Here is a 24,122-nt window from a genome sequence, read left to right on the forward strand (position 1 = left end):
ATTAACTCTTAAACTACCCCGGGGCTTTCAACAAGCGCCTCTCGCTTAAACTATTGGTTCTATAAACCCAGATTCCTGTCGCCTGTGTTGGTGTCCTTACAATTTCGGGCCCTCGCCCCCCAATTTTCTCTCCGTGCCCTCACACGGTCTCCCTGGCTGGGACACGTGGCTCACTTTGGCAGGCACGACCCTCTGCCGATTCTCCCGCTATGGCACCCCGGGCACTACACTGCCTCCGAGCCTACCAGCTCCCTAACACCGGGGAGTGCCCCCCATGGCACCTCCCCCTGAAACGCACACGTGGCAGGCCGGCCTCCCGGGCCCCTTTCCGAGGGTCACCCGTGCCCACTGCACTGCCCACGCGGCTAATGGCGCCCCGGGCCCCCGCACCAAGCAGGCGCACCCGTGCCCACTACTCTATCCCGGCCCCCCATGGGCCCTTGGCCTACCGCGGCCGACTAGCCTGGTGCCCGGGCACGACCAGCGATACTCACCTTTCGCAGCCACGCTCCCAAGCCCGTCAACAGGGCTCCTGCACCCTCCAAATGGGTCTCGAGCCTACTTTCCCACCAACAACAAAACGACCTCCATTTTTCAATTTGACTAACCCCTAACTCACTTTATACTGACCCCGGGTCCCTTGGGCGGAGTCACTCCTCCCCCCAATCACTCATCGCACCATGCATTCCCCATTCACTCCATACACACAGACCCGCTGGCCTCACTCACTCACCAAGCACATGCTTCCACTTCACTCACCAACTCTTCAACACACACACCACTGAACTCTGCCATCCTTCTATCTGCACCCCCTAACTAACTCGTGCTCCCACGTCGTCCCTTAAACTACAGCACGTTCCTTTTAACACTACGTAGCTAAGCTACGTCCCCTCTACATATCCACAAGTCTGTCACGGTCTCCAAATATCCCATTAATCAATTTCCAAACCTAAATCTGGCTACAATCCCTCTAACTAATCCATTCCACGGACTCCATGAGGACTTACCCCTGCCCCATGGAGTCGGTCTAGCTAAGCTAACCCTTCCCCCTAACTAGTTTCCATCCTATGCCCAGGTCAAGGGGTCTTTCACCTGCCCCAGGAATCCTTTGCACCCGAAAGTGAGGCTTGGCTTTCTTTTTTTTTTTTTTTTTCCCATGCGCAGCACCTGCGCGGCAACTCGCGCTCTTTGCACCTTGCAACTGCCCGTGACGTCATGCAGCTGCACGTGTTCCTCGTCCCTCCTTGGACGGGACCATCCGGCGGAGATACCCCTCCTGCCGGATTCCAACCCCACGTGCAGCCATGGCGTCACCGTGCGCAGAAAAAAAAACAAGCCCCATGTCTCGAGGGGTTTCCCACGCGAACACGTGTGCTTTGCCCGTTGGAGCTCAACACACACGATCGCGTGGAGAACCCGTCCGGTCCAAATCCATTTACCTGCCTAAACTTTGTCCGTCCGCGGGATCGGCAAATCCACCGCGTGCGTTTCCGGACCGGGACTTCACTCTCGCAAGCGAGCACGTGGTGGCCTCGTGCGTTGCACAGCACGAACCGCGTGCTCACTGCTGGGTGAACCCGGCACGGTCCTCGAAACAACCACAGCCGCTACTCGGCTTTCTCTCCTCTGTCGCCGTCGTCGTCGCCATTCCACACACGCATACCTGCGTGTCACGACGCACACAGTCCACACCATCACATTCACACCGGGAGATGCGGCTGCGTGCTCCCGCATGCCAACCGACATCTCCCTCACATACCGCTCTCTCACACACACGGTCTCCCTGGCACACAGCGACCTTGCACACGGCCGTTCACTCACGCGTGCCTCACTACTCACACAAACCATACTACTCACACGTGGTGCTCCATTCACTCGCGCGGGGGCACTCACCCGCGGTGCCTCGCCCACACACGCGAGGGCACTCAACCGCTGTGCCTCATCCACACACCGTGCCTCACTCATACACGCGGGGGCACTCACCCGCGGTACCTCACTCATACACACGGCGACACTCACACACGCGGTCTCTTCCACACAACGTCCCTTACTCTCATACACGCGGGCACTCAACCGCGGTGCCTCATCCACACACCGTGCCTCACTCATACACGCGGGGGCACTTAACCGCGGTGCCTCATCCACACACGCGGGGGCACTCACCCGCGGTTCCTCACTCATACTGGCCGTTTCACTCACACACACGGCCTCTTCCACACACGGTTCCTCATCCACACACGGTGCCTCATCCAAACACGGCGTGCTGGGAAGCACGCACTCCAGCACCATCGCCACCACACCACTCACACACGGGGTCGCTTCCACACACGGTGCCGCACTCACACCTTGCACCACACACACAGGGACAACCACACTGGGGATTTGTGTCCCCACAAGGGTCTCCGGGGCCTCTACACCCCCAAGCTCTCCGTGCACCCGTCCACAGCACTCGTCCCCTCAACCTCGCAAAGCACGACCGAACTCACCTGGTCGTGACTCGCCTCAAGGGGGGCATACTCCCTCCCTCGTTCCTGGAGGAGGCCATCCAGGTGCTCGCACCGGGGTCCCTACACGCTCCGCGAGCTCAACCCCATTGTCCTCCACTACCTCCGTGTGTGCGTGCGCGTCACTTACCCCGTCTTCATCGTGTAGTCTTCCCTCTATTTTTTCTGTCTCCCGTGTCTCTGCCAACTCTCTTCACCCTTTACCTCCCTTGTCTCAACTATTATTTCTGTTGTCGTCACCTCGTGTCTCGTCTCACACGTTTTGGTCTCCCCATTTAATTTTTTCCCTTTCGGTCATCGTCACGACCCTCGCCCAACACGTTCCACGAATTATTTTTTCACCCGCCTCCACCGCGGGCCTGTCAGCCGTTGCACCCCCACCCAGCTCGTTTGCTCCCACACGTGGAGTCGCCATTTTAAGCTCCCTGCTCACTGCCTTCATGCCCGCCTGCAGGCATTGGCCCATGTTCTGCGTCTCACCCCGCAGCTCTTTCATGTTTGTTTCCATCCGTTCATTTTTGTATCCATCTTTTCGTTTATTTGTTGTGTATTCGCATCCATCGTCGTTTTCACTTCATTCATTTGCTTGTTCATGTCTTTCATTTCGTTTTTTATTTCATTTGTCATTGCCGCCAGCATGGCGCATAGCTGGGCCACGTCGGGTGCACTCAGCTGAGCCGTTTCAGCAAGGGTTTTGGTGGAGAGGGGGGGAGGTGGTCATACACTGCGGCCGCTGCCGCACCATTTCGGGCTCTGGGTTTAGTTGGGCGAGTCCGTGTTCCTGCACAATCAACATTTCCTGCTCGGGGATTCCATCCTGGACCATGGACTCTACATTATTACACATATACATTTCTAATACCCCCGGCTCCCGCCGCCTTGAGGCCATCTTGCTTCTCGTGAAGGGTTAATTTGCTCGCTCGTAATTTGGAGGGAATCGGGGGTCGCTTCTCTCACCCCTGGACCGATTCCCGTGAATTTCGCTGGAGACAGGAGAGCCCGTTTTCCTGTTCTCCGATACCAGTGCCGAGAGGAGGGCGATGGATTTGTATCCCACTCCTGACACCAGTGTTGCGGTCTCGCGCCGCCGGCGTGCGACGGCCACGTAACTCGACCGCGGCACGTCGCCCACCGGACGGACAATCCAGTCGTGACCCTCTCGGACTAACGCCGGGAACCAGTCACGGGTGGACCTTTCGGTCTCACCGCGATCGAGCCAATCAGCCCCCGCGTGGGATAGGGTTGCTCGCCAAATTCGAACTACCTAAGTACCCACGCGGAGGGTAGACCGGGCGATCGCACCTCGCCGCAGGTCGACCGGACACGGGCCACTTAAGCGACCCGTTCCGTACTATCAGAATAACCGAGCGGTGTTATCGTCGACCTCGACGGTTCGATTAATTATCGGGCGTACTCAGCCCACTACCAACCCTTTACGTGAAGCAAGATGGGGGTTCAATGGGGAAAAGACGAAGCGAAGCGGGAAACAGTTCAACAATAAAGCACATTTATTCGCGACGAACGGAAAGCACACAAATACAATTCCACCAAATGCACACAAAAAAGAAAACACAATTCCATTTACACAAAAAGCAAACATAAAAGTGAAAACACAGTGCAGAGCTAATTCCGACTACCGAGCACACGGCAACACTTATACAATTCTACTTCACAGACGGCGCCGACAACACATACCCAAAACCAAGGAAAAGAAATACCCTCAAGAATGAGGTAGGCCTGGGGCCGAGACCTGGTCGGGCCTACCCGTCTGGTGATGAGACGCGGAGCGGCGATGGCCCCGCAACCCGCGGGCCTCGTGGACAGTGCCTGGCAGGGGGGGTGGGAACGGGGCCCCCTTGGTCGCACTATCTCAGCGCGGGGGGAAACAGGAGGGGGGTTGCTGATGCTCGGGGTATAGAGGATCTTTATTATGTGCGACGAGCGTCTCCACCTCGGCCAGGTCGCGCTGCCGGCCTCCCTCGCGCGCGCAGCTCCTTGCACGACGCGAGCACCCTTCGTCCGACTCGCCGCCTCTCCACAGCTCGTCCCCTCCGTTCCGACTCCAACGCACACGACGAGCAGCTCCACCGCCCGCGAAGTCTTGACTCTCTGTTCCGACTCCTTCGCCTCGTTCCGACTCCTTCGCCTCCGTTCTGCTGACTCTTTCGCTCCGACTTTTACTACTCCTTTGACTGACGAACACCGTCCTTTTATCCCCCCGTAACTTCGCCTTTGACCCCCTCCCTTTGACCTTTCACCTCGCTCCCCATTGGCCCGAGAAAAAGTGGGCGTGAAGGCTTTTTGATCCACAAATTTGCATATATCGATCGCCCTGGGGGCGGGGCCAATTCGCCCCTCGCTCACCGATTGGACGGCAAAAAAGTGGGCGTGTGTCGTTTTGGATCCGTTTTTGAAGCAGAAAATCCGTGATTTTGTACACGCTGTTCAACGTGCGCCCTACACGAGTCCAGCATCGGTGCCCATGAGTGGCGCGAGATGACGGTGATGCGATGGTGGCGAGTTGCGACGGTAAAGGTCATGGCGGTTGTGGTGAAGCGGCGTTGTGGTTGGTGGTTGTTGTTGTGGTTGTGATGGTGGCGATTGGTCCAAAATAAAGATAGTAAAAGAAAAACGGCTATCCTGAAGAGTCGCAGCACGTATAAATGACATGTATTCCCACTAGACAACGGGTTTGGGCCTAACTACACATGCACTTACCGAGATACCTCACCTAAGGGACCTGAATGGTGGTTTGCGAATCTGGTAACCACAACAGTATTAACTTCCTGGGCTATTAAAGGGGCCCCTGTGACCCGTTGTATTCGGCCACTGCAAAGAGCGGAACTCTCCCTGCTTGGCAGACGGTGATGCGTATCCAGGCATAATCCACTCCAGGAAGTTTTGCAATCCAAGCAATGCACAGTAAACGCTCAAACCCCTTGTACCACGTGACATCATGCGGTACAAACTGCGAATTGGACTTGTAAGATAAACATAAGCCATTGCGTGCATCACAAAAGGCATGTACGATTCATCAAGACGAACGATAACAACCTTAATAACTTATAATTTAAACAGATTTTTTTTATTAGAAAGAAGCATTGACTGTAATCTGTATGTGTAACCGACACATAATCTCACACTTGTGCTCTAACTGAGTGGAATCGTGTGATTATTCTGTATTTATATTGTTGTCGGCCACAGATCTTATGTTTTATTCTGCCTGCAAATAACCATCGAGAAAATATTAGCGTTAAATCAGTTGAGGTGTACAGCGACAGTTATTATATAGTAATGCTGGCTTCGTACTTATTTATTTCTTTATTTACGTTATCTTTTTGTTTTTATTAATCATTGACGCTATTATAAAAGTAAATAAGTGTAACGCACATCGCAAACGGACAGCTGTGTTTGAGTATTTTTTTTTTTTTTTAAATTGCGACAGCAAGAAATTATGAGCGGTGTATTTGCTGCGCCTGCACGTTTCACTTAATGTGCGACATGTTCATTTCAAAGTCAATAAAATCACAAATTTTGTTCAGAAATATGTTCGGATGTTATAACTGAATAGTAGTCGATTTTCCTCAGCGCCATGTTGAATTTAATTTCTCCTCGTCCTTTTTATTTACCATTGATATCGTCGGTCATCATCGTCTCCCCAGAAAGAACCGGAAATCTATGAACCGGGCGGGTGGTCGCTCTAGTGTCCGGTAAGTATAACACTTTAATACTTCACTCGGATATTATTATTATTATTTTTTTTTTTTAACAATAAAAACCATTAAAAACGATTACAATGCAGCGAAAAATGTTTCAGTGTTAACTCAGCCGCGCAAAGGTGTTTTTATATGCTTTGATTTCACCTCGTCCGTGGATTTGTGGGAAGGTCGGCCTCGCACTCGCAGCAGTTGCGCATTTGTGGGAAAGTAGGCCCTGAGCAGGTGCATCGATGGTGAGGTAATGTTCCCCCTACATTTTCCTCGAGCACACCTGCCACCAGCTCGTGCGTTGATTATATATATATATATATATATATATATATATATATATATATATATATATATATATATATATATATATATATATATATATATATATATATATATATATATATATATATATATATATTTATTTATTTATATTTATATATATATATTTATTTATTTATTTATATTTATATATATATATTTATTTATTTATATTTATATATTTATTTATATTTATATATATATATATATATATATATATATATATATATATATATATACCTGCGGAAGGCAGGTATCCTGAAGTATCCTCGGTTCATTGTCCTTGGAGATATTTTTTGAACGTACGGAGGGACGAACGTGAAACGTTGAGTGTGTCCGTGTCCGTGTCCGTGTGTCCCATCAGACATGGAGAGCCGATTTACGAAGGGCAAGTCTGCGTTGCTGGAGCGAGCCCCGAGCCGGGCCCGAGGCGACGTGAGTCTCAGTGCGTTCGCGCTCCTCTTTTCCGAGCTCGTGCAGTACTGCCAGTCTCGCGTGTACTCCGTGGCTGAACTGCAGGGACACCTCGCCGACCTGGGCAAGCGTGTCGGGATCCGGGTGCTGGACGGCCTGGTGGTCAGGGAGCGGGGTGGTCGGAGGGAGACCCGCTTACTCAACACGCTGCTGCTCGTCAAGGTACGTCACCTGTCCATAACGTGCTGTCTACTTTATTTAAACGTGGATAAAGCAATTAAATGGAGGATGTGGGACGGGATGGGGATTCGAACCTCCATTCGCCGGATTACATTGCAGGAGATGAACCGGTGAAGAGGGAAACTGGTACCGAACTGGTGTGGAGATGGCCATGAGAAGGTGAATTTGTGGGACAACTCTGATGCAGTTTAATCGTTCCACGTGTGTTATCAATCGGCTAAGGACGTTAAACGATGGATCGGTCAACAAGGTGTTTGTGGTTCATGTGCGAGTAACATCATCGGATGGGTCCGCAATGCCCTTGATCTGCAACGAGTCGAGGGTTTGTGATCTTTAGATAACCTGGAACGTAGTTCCAGGGAGCTGATGGCATGTCCGTCTGTCCGTCTGTCCGTCTGTCCGTCTGTCCGTCTGTCCGTCCGTCCACAAACACTTGCAACTTCTCAGGAACCACACACACAGTTTTGGTGAAACTTGACCACAACCTTCATCACCCATGACGTACCAAAGTTTTTTTTTCACACCATTAAAAATAAATCCATTGGTATTTACGTTCTTCTCCGTTGCATATTTTGTGGGTCGTGCACACCAACCAGTGGTTCCCTGGATTTCTTATCCAGCCACTACCAGGTGAGCGCTCAGGGGTGTTGCCCCTATTTTTATTTGTTTGTACACAGTACAAGGTTTCAGGGTAGCATCATTGGCTGAGGCTGCAGTTGCCCTGCTGATGCAGTGCCCTCTGTTGGTTCGGTGCCAATGATAGCTTGCCTACTCTTTGCAAAGGACACCACAGGATCTTTCACGTCAACCAAGGGATCGTTAACGTCCACCAACAAATAATGGGAGATGGGACGCCCATTCGAGGGACAGCGCACATATTGATTAATCACCCTGCCTGTTAAATATCAGGGTCAGGATTCAAACCCAAGCGAGACAGCTTGGAGGTGAGTAAGCAAGTGTGTGTACCTGAAGGCGATCCTGCCAGCCAGGGTTTGTGATTGTCTTTTCTTTTTGCCATTTCATAAGGGACTCCTCCAACATCAGGGATTGATGTCACCACGCTTTTGCAACGTTTGTCTCACGCTCCACCCCCTCTCGCTCCACCCCCTCTCGCTCCACCCCCTCTCGCTCCACCCCCTCTCGCTCCACCCCCTCTCGCTCCACCCCCTCTCGCTCCACCCCCTCTCGCTCCACCCCCTCTGGCTCCACCCCCTCTCGCTCCACCCCCTCTCACTCCACCCCCTCTCGCTCCACCCCCTCTCGCGCCACCCCCTCTCGCGCCACCCCCTCTGGCTCCACCCCCTCTGGCTCCACCCCTCTGGCTCCACCCCCTCTGGCTCCACCCCTCTGGCTCCACCCCCTCTGGCTCCACCCCCTCTGGCTCCACCCCCTCTGGCTCCACCCCCTCTGGCTCCACCCCCTCTGGCTCCACCCCCTCTGGCTCCACCCCCTCTCGCCGCCACCCCCTCTCGCCGCCACCCCCTCTCGCCGCCACCCCCTCTCGCCGCCACCCCCTCTCTCCACCACACTCTTCTTTCACTCCTGCTTCTCTCTATTTTAGCTTCACTCAATAATCCATATAATAAATAGGGAATGGTTTGTTTCTGTAGTTGGTGCCCCCAGTTTTAAATGGTACCTGAGTGTTTATTTGACCGCTTGGAGAACTAAACCACCATTTATAAAATTATTTTTATTGTATTCTTTTTTCTGCCTTCATTCCCAATGTCCAAGTTGTATCTCAGAGCTGGCTGGGAGTTTTGGACTGAAATTCTGCATCTGTGATGGGAATACAACGTATGTGGGGTTGATATAATTTTTTATGACCTTGATCTAATTTTAAGGTTATGAACCAATTACAGACACCAGCAGAGTAACCACCCTCCGGTTGATCTTGTTCCAAGCATGCAACACGTTCTTCTGACGCATACCTATATTCGGGCGGTGTTGGCAAAAAATGAATAACCCGAGTTATGTGCATGAAGCAAAAACGTACCAACTGTTTATACTTCAAAACACCTCACTGTACTGGAAAACGGTCATGCTGATCCGATGTGGCACATCTGGATGTAATCGGGCCAGAACTGCAGGAGGAGTAGCGTGACAAACAAACACACCTGGATTGAAATATTTTTCACCAAAACACGACTCCAGGTTCGTCTGATGAGAAAAATTACCTTCTCCAGATAACTTCTTTCAGGTGCATTTACACTTCATTTACATCGTACCTCTCCAGGTTAAAGGTCAAGCTCAACTAGTGGTCCGAATAAAATGCAAACTCTCTTTTTGTTTTTTTGTGTTATTGTTGCTCAATTCTGCCACTCGGTCCTCCAAGACGGTTTTTTTTTGCATCATAATGGTGTACCTGTACAGATGTTGTGCACCTGATATTTGATTAGTGTCCTTGACCCACTTTTTTTGGATCGTCACCTTATTAACCAAAAACACCTTTTTCATCATAACTGGAATGATTTTTCCTCCACTTTTCATGATGTTGATTTTATGGATGGATTGTCGATGAGACTTTTTTTTTAATTTACCCTCTATCAATAAATGATGATCTTCAAGGTCATATGGCAGTCTGAACAAAATATGTTCGTCTTCGTCTTTGTCTTCGTCTTTGTCTTCGTCTTTTTCTTCGTCTTCTTCTTCTTCTTCTTCTTCTCCTTGCTTTTAGCACAAGTCCTTCACGAACTGGCCGGCTTGGCCTGACTTTTCACTGAAGGTGGCAGGAATTTGTAATACTCGTACGTGCCCATACGTGCAATAGAAGAAAAAAAATTCAAACCTTGAGCCAGAAACAACAACCACACAGGCCGTTCCTTCACTCTCACGTGTCCGTACGTGCGTGGCCGTACCCGCAACCCCCGCCCCTCAAAAAAAAAAAAAAACTTTCAAACCGTGAGCCAGAAACAACTACACAGGCCGTTCCTTCGCTCTCGCGTGCCAGTATGTGCGTGCCCGTGCGTGCATGCCCGTATGTGTAATCCCCCCCCCCCCCAAAAAAAAATAATAATAAATAAATAAATAAAAAAAAAAACTTTCAAACCGCAAGCCAGAAACAACTACACAGACCGTTCCTTCGCTCTCGTAAACGACGACTGGATTGGGGCATTGTGTTTATCTATAAATGCAGATAAGAAATCGAGAAATTATTAGTATACATTGTCATCACTATCCGGAAGTGGTGCGTGCCCGTATGGAATGTTCACATGCATTCCACAAATTATCGCTTTCATTGAAGTAACAAATGCTGTGATACTTACACACACAGAGTTAATTAAAATCCAAATTAAAATCAAGTTTACCTCCCTGTCTTTGCTTGCCATGACATTCGCTGCCATTGACCATTGCCACTCCTACACCACGGTAACTAAGGCACCGATCCCCATCGTAACCGGCACAGCACGTGACGTCATCGTCGGCCGGCCTCGCACCGGCCTACGCAGCAACGTGTCCTGTGATTGGTAACTAAATGGCACATCGGCCACGCCTACGCAGCAATGTGTCCTGTCATTGGTTGGTAAATAAATGGCCATAACTTGGGAAGCACTTGTGCGATTAATATCAAACCTTGAAAAGGCACATCCTCAGGTCCCCTGCAATATACCTGGCAAGTTTCAATTAGATCGGACCAGCGGTTGTCGAGAAACAGCGGTCACACACACACACACACACACACACACACACACACACACACACACACACACACACACACACACACACACACACACACACACACACACACACACACTGTATGTTCAAACATTCCCGGCGGCATCTCACCTACTCTTAGCCAGATGCCATGGGATCTTTAACGTCCACTAAAAACCATTACTGGCAGGCCTTTCTTCTGGCTTGACATTCTTCTGAGGGACTGCGCACACAATGATGCGTCACCATGCATATGACACACCAGGATGCCAGTTTAAAGCTGGGTCAGGATTCAAACCCAGGCGAGACACCTCATAGGTGAGAGTGCATACTATCTCGGCTATCCTGCCAGCATGCTATCCAGTTAAATTAGCAACCACAATTATAGTCATTAAGTTTGCGGCTCTTTCACGTTAAGCCTGGTGTTGGTTAACGGTCAAAGTAGCAGGCTTAATATCGAAGGGTCCTGAGTTTGATCCGCTGTCGTCCCGTTAAATTACACCAGGTAGGTTGACTCACTCAGCCTATCAGCCTTCCGAGGTCGGCAAAACGAGTACCAGCTTACCGGGAAGAATGAGCCATTCGAGTATCCCGCATCAGAGTGAAGAACCATCCAGGATTGCCCCCCATCGCCAAGGGGACACAGCCTCGGCAGCTCTATGTGTTTGAAAATGTGAAATGGGTGGTTCTTCTTCTTCTTCTTCCTTTTGACAGCATAGCAGTGGTGTTGTGTGCAAGGTTTGCTATCCTGCCCCCCGGAGGGAGGGAGCGGGATATTGTAATCGTCCGGTTTGTTTATCTGTTTGTTACTTACGAAATCTTTAGATTTCGTAAGTATATTGATCACTTCCGTTTCTGTTAGTTTGTTTGTGTGTTTTTGTTTGTTTGTTTGTTTCTAGGCACGATAACTCGAACGGAAGAAGCGACCAATGTCAAATTACACCACGTGATTCAGGAGGGTGATGGCTAGCGCTGAGTAGATTTTGGTCAAAATCGGTCAAAGGTCAAGGTCACGGTGAGGTCAAACATAATTCCATAAATTCATGTGGAGAAATGGAGTATTTTTGCTTCGCTCGACGTTACGAGTTCGTTTTAACTTCGATTTTAATTTTGTCTTCGGTTTTTGCGATCGCTTAGGATGCTTAAAACTCAGTTGTCGAAATTCTGGTAAAAATCGGATGTTTTGGAGACGTTTTAAGATTGTATAAAAATATTTCACGCGACGAGTCACGGGTCGTCCCATGATGCAGTGCGCTCGAGCAGACGCGTCGTTGAGTCACGTAAAGGTATAATTGCGTGGAGAAATGGAGATTTTTGCTTCGATCGACGTTACAATTTTGATGGTTTGGTACAGAATCATCGTAGAAACTTCTGGTTTGCGTCGCTACCTTCTCTAGAGACAGCTTTTTATTAGACAAGGTCAGAGGTCAAGTTGACGATTTCATAAGTATCAGTCCATGACTGCTTGTTTGTTTGTCTGTCGGTCTGTTAGCAACTTTACGGCAAAACGGCTTTAGCAAACACTATCAAATTTAATCCACAGGTGGGCAATGAACCTTGGACTTTTGCGTCCAATTGGATCAAAGGTCAAGGTCACAAAAATATCTATCGTTTTTCGCTCATAACTTCGTCAAAAATGATCTGATTTACTTCAAACTAAGCTTATAGTGAACCTTATTCTATTTGTCACTTATTATCCTACCCATTCCAATAGTGAAAAATGCATATTTGTGAAGATCGGTAGGGTCCAAACTTTTGGGGGTCATGGTCATCGGTCAAAATTACAAATTTTCCATTAAAACTAAAACGTGGTTACGAAAATACGACTTTACGGGAAAACGGCTGGCTCAAACACTGTCAACTTGTATCCACAGGTGGGTAATGAACCTCGGATGACCCCATTAACTTTTGGGTCCAATAAGGTCAAGGTTAGGTCACAAAAAGGTGAAAATCGTTTTTCGCTCATAACTTCGTCAATAAATGGGCAGGATTTGTTGTTCCTGGCACCACTTGTTACCTCCGCCACCGAAGGTGGAAGGAGGTTATGTTTTCACCCCTTTTTGTCTGTCTGTCTGTGTGCAAGATATCTCGAAGTTGTGGACGGATCCGGATGAAATTTGGTGGGCAGATTGGGTGTGTGAAAAAGACGAACTGTTTAGATTTTGGTGAAGATCCGGATCCGACTACTGGAATTTTTAAAGTGATTCTTCATCGTTGAGAGTTCGGGCCAAAAATGATATATAGCGCAATATCTGAAAAAGTTGTGGACTGATTCGGATGAGACTTGGACATGTTGGGTGTGTGGTGCTGAAGAATTGGTTTGATTTTGGTGGATCTGGGTCTGGATATGAGAATTATTTAGTTGTTAAAGTGATTCTTCACCATTGAGATTTTTTATCGTTTTTTGCAAGATATGTTAGTCAGCTTGTATTTTTTTTTTATTTTTTTTTTTTTGTTTGTTTGTCTGTAATCACGTATCGATCACTCTGCAGAGCACAGTTATCATTGGAAATTTTTGTAACTTCGCATATCAGAGTCCTATAGAGGTCCCTTTCAGCGCATAACATTTTCGAAGTCAAGGTCACTTTGTCGCAAATCAGGGGAGTTGACGAAACCCTTATTTTTTGAGTAATTTTGATCGGATCGTCTTCAAACTTCATGGGAATATAGTTCATGGTCTGGCGCCCAGATGATTAATTTTTGGTGGCGATCAGCCTTGACCTTCATGGTTAGCGCTGGAGGTCGAAAGTTTTTGACCCTAAGGTCAAATTTTGAAATCTTAGATACCATATCGAGTAATACCTCATATGAAAGCGCTTGATAAGTGCTTTCCAGATCTTTCAAAAGTTTGATGCTATGAGGTCATTTGTTGACGTCATGACGAAAAAACGGATTTTTCATGAAAATTTTATTTCCTCAGTTCTCATCAAAATCTCTTGATATTTCATGTACAACGGTCCTGGAGAGATACCATTAACCGTACGAAATTATAAAGGTCAAGGTCACAAAAAGGTCAAACATCAAGGTCGACGAAACCCTTATTTTTTGAGTAACTTTAATCGAATAAATAAGTTACTCATGTTCACATTTTGGCAAGATACTGGTCACCCGAGGGGTGACATTGGTTTTTATTTATTTTTTTGTATACCTTGTCGAGGCTCGTGTGAGAGCTAACACACAACGCACATCAAGGGGGCATGAGCCAAGAGGGGCGGGAGTGGGAGGGACAAAACAGTGGGGAATAAACACATTAGGAGATCTGTGGAAGAGAAAGGGATGGGACGGGGAACATGGGGAATAGAAGATGGACATCACAGGGACTTTCAGGAAGGAAAGCAGGGAATTTGAAGGAAGTGGGCTTGGGTGGATTATCGGGGGTAGAAAAGATTGAGAATTTGGATGGGGCATGATAAGAGGTGGTGGTGAACAGCTGTTTTGAAAGCCTGGAGGGAAGAATGGGAAAGAATAGAGTGAGGGAGTTTATTCCAAAGGCGGGAAATAAGAGGAATGAAAGAGTGGAGGTGAGCAATGATTCGTGATTTTGGTAGTTTTTCCAGAAGGGGGTTGTTGGCGGACCTTGAGCGCCCTGAGGAAATGTGGTGGGGACAAATCGCAGAGAGAGCAGGTGGGGGAAAGACTGGAGAGGAGACGGTAGAAGACAGAAAGACCACCGACCAACCTGCGGTGATTGAGTGAGAGGCCCAAAGACTCAGCCTCATTGCGGGAGATGCCAATGATCCGAAATGCCCTGGTTTCTACAGCGTGAAGCCGAGAAAGGTGGGAGGCAGGAGCACCAGCCCAGAGGGGAGAGCAGTACTCCATCAGGCTATGGACAAAAGCTTTGTAAGAGGTCAGGAGCTCAGGAGGGCCGAGGAAGGACTTTGCACGACGGAGGATTCCCAGTCGGCGACGACTTTGGAGGTGAGGTTTGAAATATGGCTTTCCCAGGAAAGGTCAGGGCAGATAGTGAGACCCAGAAGCTTGAAAGAAAGGAGTTCTTCCAGAGGATTGTTGAGAAAGTGGATGGGTGGGTTTTCTAAACGGTCCTTTCGAAGAGACATTGTGAGAGTGTGAGATTTGTCCGGATTGAAAGACATGTTCCACGTGTTGGGCCAGTTTATGATTTTATCCAGATCTGCAGTGAGCGAAGAAGCTGCTGCTTGCCGGTCTGAGGGATGACCGATGGACCGGCAGAGGGTGGAGTCATCAGCAAAGAGATATCGAGGATTTTCCAGAGAGTCTGAGAGATCATTGATGAAGAACAGGGCCCAGAACGCTACCTTGAGGAACTCCAGCCTGGACAGGAAGAGGGGATGAAAGAACTCCATTTAGGGCCACACGGTGACTGCGGCAGGAGAGGAAGTCTGCGAGCCATGAGTGAAGATGGCCTTGGATACCATGGGAAGAGAGTTTGGTGAGTAGGGCAGGGTGCCAGACTGTGTGTCAAAAGCAGGTGATATGTCCAGGGATACGGCTCAGATTTCCTGTCTGGCATTGAGGACCTCCATCCATTGTTGGGAGAGGAGAAGCAGCATATCCAGGGTAGAGTGACCTGGTCTGAAACCAAATTGATGATTGGAAATCAAGCCATTGGAGAAGAGGAAGGATTTCATGTCAGAAGTGATGATGGATTCCATAACCTTGCTGATGATTGGGAGAAGGCTGATTGGTCTGTAGTTATAGGGATCTGTTTTTGCACCTTTTTTATGCAGGGCAGTGATGTTAGCAGATTTCCAAGCAGATGGCAGATGACCTTGGGCAAATGAGAGGGTGAATAGAACAGAGAGAGGGTGAGCAAGAGCAGAAGAGCAGGCTTTGAGGACACGTGGGCTGATACCGTCTGGACCGGTTGCAGAATCTGAGTCGAGGTTTGACAGCAAGCTCTCAACCTTGTCAGGAGAAAAGGATACAGAGTCCAGGGAGAGTTGGGTGCGACTGGGTAAGGTGGGCAGAGAAAGTGATGGGTTTTTGACACAAGATTTAGCTGCAAACACCGAGTTTAGGCATTCAGCTTTTTCACGTGCGGTATCAGCAGTGCGGCCATTTGAGGTAAGGGAGGGGATGGAGGAGGAACATACACCAGAAACAGATTTGATTAGATGCCACTAGGATTTTGAGGAGGGAGAGAGGTTTGAGAGTTCAGACTTGAGATGAGAAAGATGTTGTTTTCTGGCTCTCCTGAGGGTAGATACACACTTGTTCCGAGCTTTGTGGAAGGAACTGAGATTGCCCTCAGTTGGGTTTGCTTTCCATGAGGCAAAGGCAAGTTGTTTCAGGACAACTGTCTCACCACAAGCTTCAGTAAACCAAGGGCGGGAGGAAGGGTCGGACAACTGAAAATGAGAGGGGATAAATCTGTGCATGAGGGAGAGCAAGTTTCTTTGAAAGAATTCCCAGGATGAGTTGATGTTGGAGAAAGTAGTGATAGGAGACCAGTCTATAAGTTTGATGGCTGCTCGGAGACCCTGCCAGTCGGCTTGAGTGAAATGCCAGACTCGACGGCGGTGAGGTGGTTTTCTGATAATAGCCAGAGAGATGTCCACTTTGGATGTGGTCAGAAGAACCGATTGGAGCGGAAGAAGAGCAGCAGATATTGTCATGGAAATTTGTCAAAATCAGATCCAGAAGAGATGGAGTACCATTGGTTGCGATCCGGGTCGGGAAGTTGACCGATTGAGTCGCAGAAAGCTTTTGCTGAGGTGCCATGGCAGGTGAGAGAGGTACCCACACCTAGCCAACTGGCATGGTGACAATTGAAGTCGCCACATAAGAGGAAGAGAGAGTTTGGATGAGAAGATAGAAGTTGGTCCATGTTTTCAGATAGTGAGGTGTAGATGGCGTCATCACTGTGAGGTGGACGGTACAGTACACATATAAACATGAGGTGGGAGTGGAGGGGAAGCGTAGCCAGAGGTATTCCTGGGGATGTGGGGGAGTGAGAGCAGTGCATGGAGAGTGAGGAATAGAGTCTTTGATGAAGAGAGCAACTCCTCCACCAGGACGAGGCTCAGGTCTGTCATACCGTAAGAGGGAGTAGCCAGGGAGAGATACTTGTGAGTCAGATACGTCTTGGTAGAGGAAAGTTTCTGTTAGGCAGATAATGTCTGGTTTGTCAGTGGCAACCTGTATGGAAAGATCTGAAAGGTTTGAGCGAAGGCCCCGGATATTTGAGGTCCACACTTTTAATGAAGAGTTAGGGGAGGAGGCTTTGGGTGCAGGGGGTGGTGGGGACGGGGGAGGGTCGGACATGGGACGAGGAGAGTAGGTAAGGAGGGTTGTTGAAAGAGTGGGGGGATTGCAGAATAGCTATGGGAGGGGGCTGGATGAGGAGGAGAAAAGGCTCTGTGGTGCTGGGGGTGAGGGGGGACAAGAGAGTGGGAAGAAGGCAGTTGAGGATTTGAGGAGGTGGAGTGAAGAGATGGAGGTGAGAGGGCAGTGGAAGGAGGCAGCTTTGTGGATGAGAGGGGGGGCAACTTTGAGAAGGATGAGTGAGGGGATGAAAGGTGGGACAAAGATGAGGGGGGAATTTTTGAGAGAGGTGAGAGGGAGGTTGGAGGGAGAAGAGTGGGATGGTTGCTTTGAGAGTCAGAGTGAGGAGTGAGAGGGGTGAGTTGGCACTGAAGTTGGAAAAAAAGAATGGTTGATGGAAAGTGAACATTCATAGCAAACTGGGTTGTTCAAAGTTTTAGGTCACAGATGCGATTTAACACAATTCTTGATGGATGCAATAAAGGTGAATTCAGAGAATGGAGAGAAGAATCGCTGTAACAGTTGGATCTTTTAGGCAAGGAATGAAGGAGAGGTCAAAATGAGAGCAGTCTGTTAAAATAGCAGAAGAGTAGTGCATAATGAAACAGTGAAGAGTACCACATGTGTGAGAGGAAGATGAAGCATTATAAGATATCGTTTTTGTTATTATTATTATTATTATTATTATTATGAATGTTTGAGAGAGTTTTCAACAGATTAGGTCATGGAAGTGTTGTAGAAAAAATCGAGGAAGAAGAAGAGGAGGAGGAGGAAGAAGAAGAGGCGGTGAAGAAGAAGCAGAATCAGGAGAAAGGTGGCGTTTTTTTATTTTTTAAGATAAGAAATAGAGAGATTAGTTGGGAGAAATGGGAAATGGTAGGAAAGTGGGGAAGATAGAAATTGAAGGTAATGGGGAGAAAAAAACATAAAACGATCGTACACCGAGGGGAGCCGGGAGGCCCCAAGCCTAGGCCTAAAACACCCGGTAAGACAGCGTCGACAAAAACTCACAAAATAGCACGATTTTTGAAACAAAACCGAACTGGGAACACACAGTGACATGTCGGTGAGAAAAATAAACAGTTGAAACGGGACAAATAACGACCAGAAACTTATCTTTGAGATCGTCAGCAGAGAGCTCCTAAGGAGACCTCTCGACGCTCCAATACCCGGAACCGGGGATTGGGCCAAAAACGGTCTAGTTCCGTATGGCATGATATTTCAAAAAGGTATTTGGGCCCGATATGTTCTCGTGGATCAGGTATTACGTGGCGGAGGTATGTGCTCTGCCGAGTGCTCTTCTGGTTTATAATAATCATGTCGAATTTCAAGTATTGCTTATAGCTGTTTGATTGTTATTGTATTTGTAATAACACACGTAATTTCACTCCGTTTCACACATGCCAGGTGAACTTGTGGCGCAGCCTCTTTGGTAAGGAAGCCGACAAGCTGGAACAAGCGAATGACGATGACCGGACATTCTACGTCATTGAACGAGAACCGCTCATCAACGCCTTCATCTCCGTCCCACGAGACAACAGCAGTCTTAACTGCGCCGCATTTGCAGGTGGCATCGTGGAGGCCGTGCTGGTTGCCAGCGGGTTCCCTGCAAAGGTCACGGCCCATTGGCACAAGGGCACGACCCTCATGATCCGTTTCGATGAATCGGTGATGGCCAGGGAGCGTGTCTTGGATGGACGCTAGGATTAGCGTATAACTTTGTTCCTGTGATGTACAGTTTGCTGGTTGCATTTGCTTATTTCCCTCCAAGGTAGAATAATAACCGTCACAATGCTGTAATTACTTATTTTTGCCTCGTCCTGTCTCTTGACATGCAGACGCGGAACAAAAATGTCTTTAAGAACATCAATTGCTACTTCTGTCTCCTTAACTGTGCTGTGTATTCAACGCTCCCCCATCCTGGTTATCTCTGCTTTCTGTTGGCATTCCATTTTGCTCGTGAAATTAAAAAGACGTTTCTGGGATGGTGTAATGTGCTATTGTCAAGCTGTTTATCAGATGGTGATCATTTCTTGTGTTGAAGGGTTACTTTCATTGTGGTGAATGGCAGAGGAACAGGCGACTTCACGCTGGTCTGATTGTGGCGACATTGGAAGCCATGCTGGAATTCTCAGTAGGTTCATCACGGGGGAGTTGGAGTGGCGATCTGTCCAGGATTGTGACCCCTAACGAATGGAGAACTGCCTCGGCGCTCAATACATCTGATGTGTGTTGAAATGAGTCTCTTCTTCTTCTGATCACTGGGGTTTGCCTGTTCGTCTATTTTCTACTCCCGTCCTTTGCAATTCGTGCAAGAGTACGTCGATGTCCACCAAGGGCTGTCCTGTTCCACATGTGATGTGTATAGGGTCTTCCTCGATGAGCTTGTCCTCACTAATAACATCTCTATTGACTGCCTTTACCGTTGGAACAACAGGCCACACCCCGGGAGGATGGCCTGGAGGTATGCACATGCCTCTAAGCTGTCAAGCCTGGGTTTGAATCCTGGCTCAGCTCTCGACCGCCATTCTGGTGGTTTATGGGCAGGACTATTCATCATCATGCGTGCCGCTAAACTGGACATCCCGTCTGCCAGCATTTGTTAGCAGACGTTAAAGATCCCACAGTGTCCTTTGTGATGAGTGGACGACCTATTTCTGGCACCATTAACATTCCAAATTTCTGCCCTAACCTACGGGGGGGGGGGGGGCACTGCATCAGTGTCACGGCCATGCTCCCATCAACGGGCCTCCATTTGTCACGGAGCCACCCACGTCAGTTTGCAATTTTTTTGAAAGCATCTTTAAAGTCCAGTTGTACAACATTAATGTTTCCAGTAACACCAGCCGTGCATGCGTATTGGTTGCCAAACCCTTCACGGACGTGTTTAATCAAAAGTCATTTTGCATGAGATAAACATCACGGATATCATTCTGTAAATCTCAATGAGGATGAAAAATAGTTAAACATCCACAAAACGGACCTTCCATAGCACAGTTTTTTTTGTTGTGGAGGTGGTGGTGGTTGTTTGTGTCCTCCTTCCGTGTACTATTATGTATTTTTGTCTTTCTTCGACGGTCTCCACTTGGAACACTGAGCAATATAACTAAAAACTCCCTCCGACACTTATCCAAACGTACAGGTGGCTCGTGGGTTTTCGACTGACGACGCCAGTAACCGTTACATCTGCACAACGCTCTTTCTCAAAAGGAGCTACCTGCGCTCTACAATGTCACAGGACAGACTGTCACACCTGGCCATCATCTCAAATCGAGAAGGAGTTCGGAGGAAGTCTGACGTATGATGACATTCTTGACAACCTTGCATCCAAATTGTAAAGCGTTGTGTGTGTGTGATGATATTTTGACTGCATTACTCATGTTCATTTTTGGACGCTCTTCTCCACATCCCGTCGGTGAAAATCTGAATAATTTATATCCACAACGGACCGATTCCACCATTTAATCCTTCAAAATAATTATCTCTCGTTCTGTTCTCGAGGTATAACCTTTGACCTATAATCGCAGGAATTGGTGATTTCTGTCCGTTTCGTCAACACGACATCTCTGCCCAGTTTGTTGGGGATCTCCAGATCGGGTCATTGTTGACCATGTTTATGTGCATCGACGTGTTCACAAATCACAAGATCTGAATTTGCTCTGCCCGTCATGAAATTCGAATCAATGACGTCAATTTTCCTGTTGGAATTTCTCCACTCGCTCGTTATTAAATTTTAGCGCTTGGCTGGGGTGTTGAAGAGGGTTCCACGAAATGGTTTTGAAGGATTTCTCCAGCTCCGTTTGTGAGATCTTCAGGTTTTTTTTTTTTTAATGTTCATATTTTTGGTCATTGTGATTTTTAATTTATTTTTAAGGTTACATTTTTCACGTGCTATCCCAGCGGGATCACATTTGATTAGTCACACGGGGACTTTTTTTATAATTTTTTTTTAATACAATCATTTAATTCTGTGTGAAAACGTCACTTTTGATGTCATTTTCTTGGAAAATGTGACTTCGTAGAGAATTATGTCGACGATACTTTTGGTGCCCCTTCATTGATCGAATGTAAATGCAAAACAAACAAACAAAAAAATTCACTTCTTTCTCTGACGATTCATTCCAGAGTAATTGTGATTTGTTTTTTATCCCCCGCCGCGTGGCGGAAGGGGGATATTGTTGTCACCCAGGTCGTCCGGCTGTCCGTCCGTCCGGGCATCAACATTTATAGCTGTGAGTGTGATAACTCATAAACTGTTCACCTTATCGATTTGAAATTTGGGTCACACATGTACCACCTGATAAGGAAGAACCCTATTGATTTTGGGCGTGGCCGGATCCAAGATGGCCGACTGGGGCGGCCATCTTGAAAAAAATGTTTTTAATAAATGGAAAACCGCTTATCTGATTTCAATTATTTTTGGTTACTACGTTCCTCACCCCTGGGGAACTTTTTTGAGATGCTAACCAAATGGTGTCTTGTTTCCAATTCACCTCCCTCATTATCTGGAATATGTATGACCTTTTTCATTCAATGACGGGGGATTCCCCATCTCGAATGGTATATTTTCACCCTCTGATCACCTCACCATGGTACTTAACTTCGGTCATTGTTGACGAACGACATGTCACACTGATTGACCCACACTACTATCCCACCAAGTTTGGTTACATTCGGTTCAGGCATCGCCGAGATATGACAATACATTACTCATGATGGTGCGGAAAGATAGACAGACAGAGAGGCTGGTCATTCTAATTCTCGGCTAACCCCCTCTGCTGGGGGGGGGGGGCGAGGCATGAATTGATTCTTCACCTGAACATCTGTCACCATATTATTAGCCCTCCGATAGAAAGGCCAACTCCTCCCACATCAGGGATTGATGTCACCATGCTTTTGCAATGTTTGTCTCATGTGCCACCCTCTCATGTGCCATCCTCTCTCGCGCCCTCTCTCATGCACCACCTTCTCTCGCGCCACTCTCTCTCGCACCACCCTCTCACGCACCACCTTCTCTCATGTGCCACCCTCTCTCGCACACCCTCTCTCATGCCACCCTCTTGTGCCACCCTCACGTGCCACCCTCTCACGCGCCACCACACGTGAAGTTCTGTAGGGGGTCCCCCATATACCTTCAGTCGAGGCAGCTCTGCCCATCAATGATGGAAGTATCATCAACCACAGGAGGCTCTACCCATCAATGTAGCCTGGTGTTGGCTTTGCGGTTAGGGTTGTGGCTTGGGAACCAAGGGTTTTGAGTTCAAGCCCCGTTTTTGTCTGAATTACCACCAGGAAGTTGACTCAGCCTGTCATCCTTTGGAGGTCGGCGAAATGAGCACCAGTATCCTGGTAATAGGGGCACTGCATCAGTGGCATAGTCACGCCCCGAACCAATGATGGTCCAGCAGCTAAAAAGGCAGCACACGATGGGATGCCATCAATGATGGAAGTACCATGAATGACAGGTGTTTACGAAATGAATGAATAAACACGACCACCCCCAGCCTCGTGACTCCCAAAAAGGATGAATGACGTGTTTGGAAATTTATTACCATTTCCGAAAGTTCAAAAGACGTAGGAAGAATCCGTTGGGTCCATCATAGCTGTGCCGCATGCACTCGCGGTTGAGCGTGCCACCTGACGTCATCGTCGTCCGTTTATAAATCAACTCAAATGTCACTTTCAAACCACGCAGGAAACGTAGCGGCGGTGTCGTCACGCCACGGCCGATTCCTTCCGAGATAGCGTGCGCCGTGCGGTATTTGACGTGCACAACCGACGTGCGGACGGAAAACAGCTTTCCGTGCTGACACGTGGAATGGCGTCTCGGAGATGCTGCACCCCCTGCTGCCACTGCTTCGGTTCGAGTTTCACGGACGGTCAACCCACCCCGAAAAAGGTCCACTCAATGTGGGGATGTGTTACCGATGAGCTACCGTGCCCCCCCCCCAACATTCGGGATATGGTAGTTGTAACAACGAAGGAAGTATTAAGTTAAGGAATGAGTAAAATTCCGTCATGGAGAGCACGATCGTTCACCGACAAGAAACCTCGAAAGCACCTTGTTGCAGGTGCCCGTCATTCTGACGAATCAATACAACAACCCCCGCGTTCGTCCGTCACGTGTTGTCCATGGCGGTGTAGTGAACGCGAGGGCCCCACGACGCCCGCACTCCTCGAACTCTTCAAAGCAGTTCGAACGATTATTTAATTAAACCTCGTAACGGGAATTGGAATTGCTTTCGTTGTGAGCGACGAAAACGCTGATCGGGGTTTGGTGGCGAAGCCGGGTGGAAATTCCGGGGGAATTTCGTGACAATCCATCTGATCATCGTCGAGTCATTCCTCGAAAGCCATTGACGTTGTCATGGAAACCACGCCCTCCCACCCCTCCCCCGGCGAGCTGACGTTCGTGTGCGTCTTTCAAATGACACTTTCTTCAACATGGATTATTTCCCCTCGAAGAAATGACCTCGAGATCCGATAAACGATGATTCATTACACCGGAATGACGAGGCGATTTAAAGTAGATCGTGAGGGTCAGAGTTCCTGATGATAACGATCTTTATGGTGTGGGGGGTTCGATTCACGGGAACACCAAACCATCGTTACCCTCACTGTGTCCGGTAACCATCGCCGGTCATCGTTACCCTCACTGTGTCCGGTAACCATCGCCGGTCATCGTTACCCTCACTGTGTCCGGTAACCATCGCCGGTCATCGTTACCCTCACTGTGTCCGGTAACCATCGCCGGTCATCGTTACCCGTGGTGAGCTGATGACGGTGATGGTGGAGAATTTTTACACGGGGGCGAAGTGACGCGTGTTTTCACGGATCTCTCGACGACCGAACCCGTCACGAGCGGCGACGAGGTGTTGGTGTTGGTGCCGACGAGGTGTTGGTGTTGGTGCCGCGGATCGCGCTCCTTCCTTGTCAAGGTTCGTTCCCCTCCTCGGACCCGCCGATTGGACGAGGGCGGGATTTGCCCACACAAAGTCCGTCCCACGTGACCGCTCGCCGGGCAGCATGGCGGTCG

The 24,122-nt window shown here is 48.6% G+C and overlaps 2 protein-coding genes across 8 annotated transcripts in view; both read left to right on the top strand.

Moving 5' to 3' along the window:
• Positions 1 to 6,057: 6,057 nt before the first annotated feature.
• Positions 6,058 to 19,069, top strand: TRAPPC5 (trafficking protein particle complex subunit 5). 3 transcript variants are annotated; one of them, XM_085886122.1, is made up of 3 exons: positions 6,058 to 6,214; positions 6,897 to 7,168; positions 18,494 to 19,069. In XM_085886122.1, exons 2-3 carry the CDS (start codon positions 6,899 to 6,901, stop codon positions 18,788 to 18,790), a joined length of 567 nt encoding a protein of 188 aa, XP_085742248.1. In that variant the 5' UTR covers positions 6,058 to 6,214; positions 6,897 to 6,898; the 3' UTR covers positions 18,791 to 19,069. The 3 variants fall into 3 exon arrangements, with proteins under 3 accessions (XP_085742248.1, XP_085742249.1, XP_085742247.1); XM_085886123.1 differs by lacking the exon at positions 6,058 to 6,214 and adding an exon at positions 6,244 to 6,456; XM_085886121.1 differs by lacking the exon at positions 6,058 to 6,214 and adding an exon at positions 6,247 to 6,461.
• A 4,427-nt stretch (positions 19,070 to 23,496) lies between these two features.
• Positions 23,497 to 24,122, top strand: part of DOT1L (DOT1 like histone lysine methyltransferase) — a 189,243-nt gene continuing 188,617 nt past the window's right edge. For 3 of the 5 annotated variants that reach the window (XM_085886131.1, XM_085886128.1, XM_085886125.1), the window contains exon 1: positions 23,498 to 24,122. This exon is cut by the window's right edge and continues 191 nt beyond it. The gene's annotated coding sequence lies outside the window, so the exon portion shown is untranslated. The other 2 variants (XM_085886127.1, XM_085886124.1) reach the window with 2 other exon arrangements.

This window comes from Eptatretus burgeri, chromosome 6 (genome assembly GCF_056783735.1).
Source record: "Eptatretus burgeri isolate ZD-2024b chromosome 6, Ebu_testis_v1, whole genome shotgun sequence".
Taxonomy (NCBI): domain Eukaryota; kingdom Metazoa; phylum Chordata; class Myxini; order Myxiniformes; family Myxinidae; genus Eptatretus; species Eptatretus burgeri.

What these genes read in the sequence shown, in the direction of transcription:
- TRAPPC5 (XM_085886122.1), top strand. Translation starts at nt 6,899, where the DNA reads ATGGAGAGCCGATTTACGAAGGGCAAGTCTGCGTTGCTGGAGCGAGCC. An exon ending in ACACGCTGCTGCTCGTCAAG is followed by an intron (nt 7,169 to 18,493) that starts GTACGTCACCTG and finishes CACACATGCCAG; the next exon opens with GTGAACTTGTGGCGCAGCCT.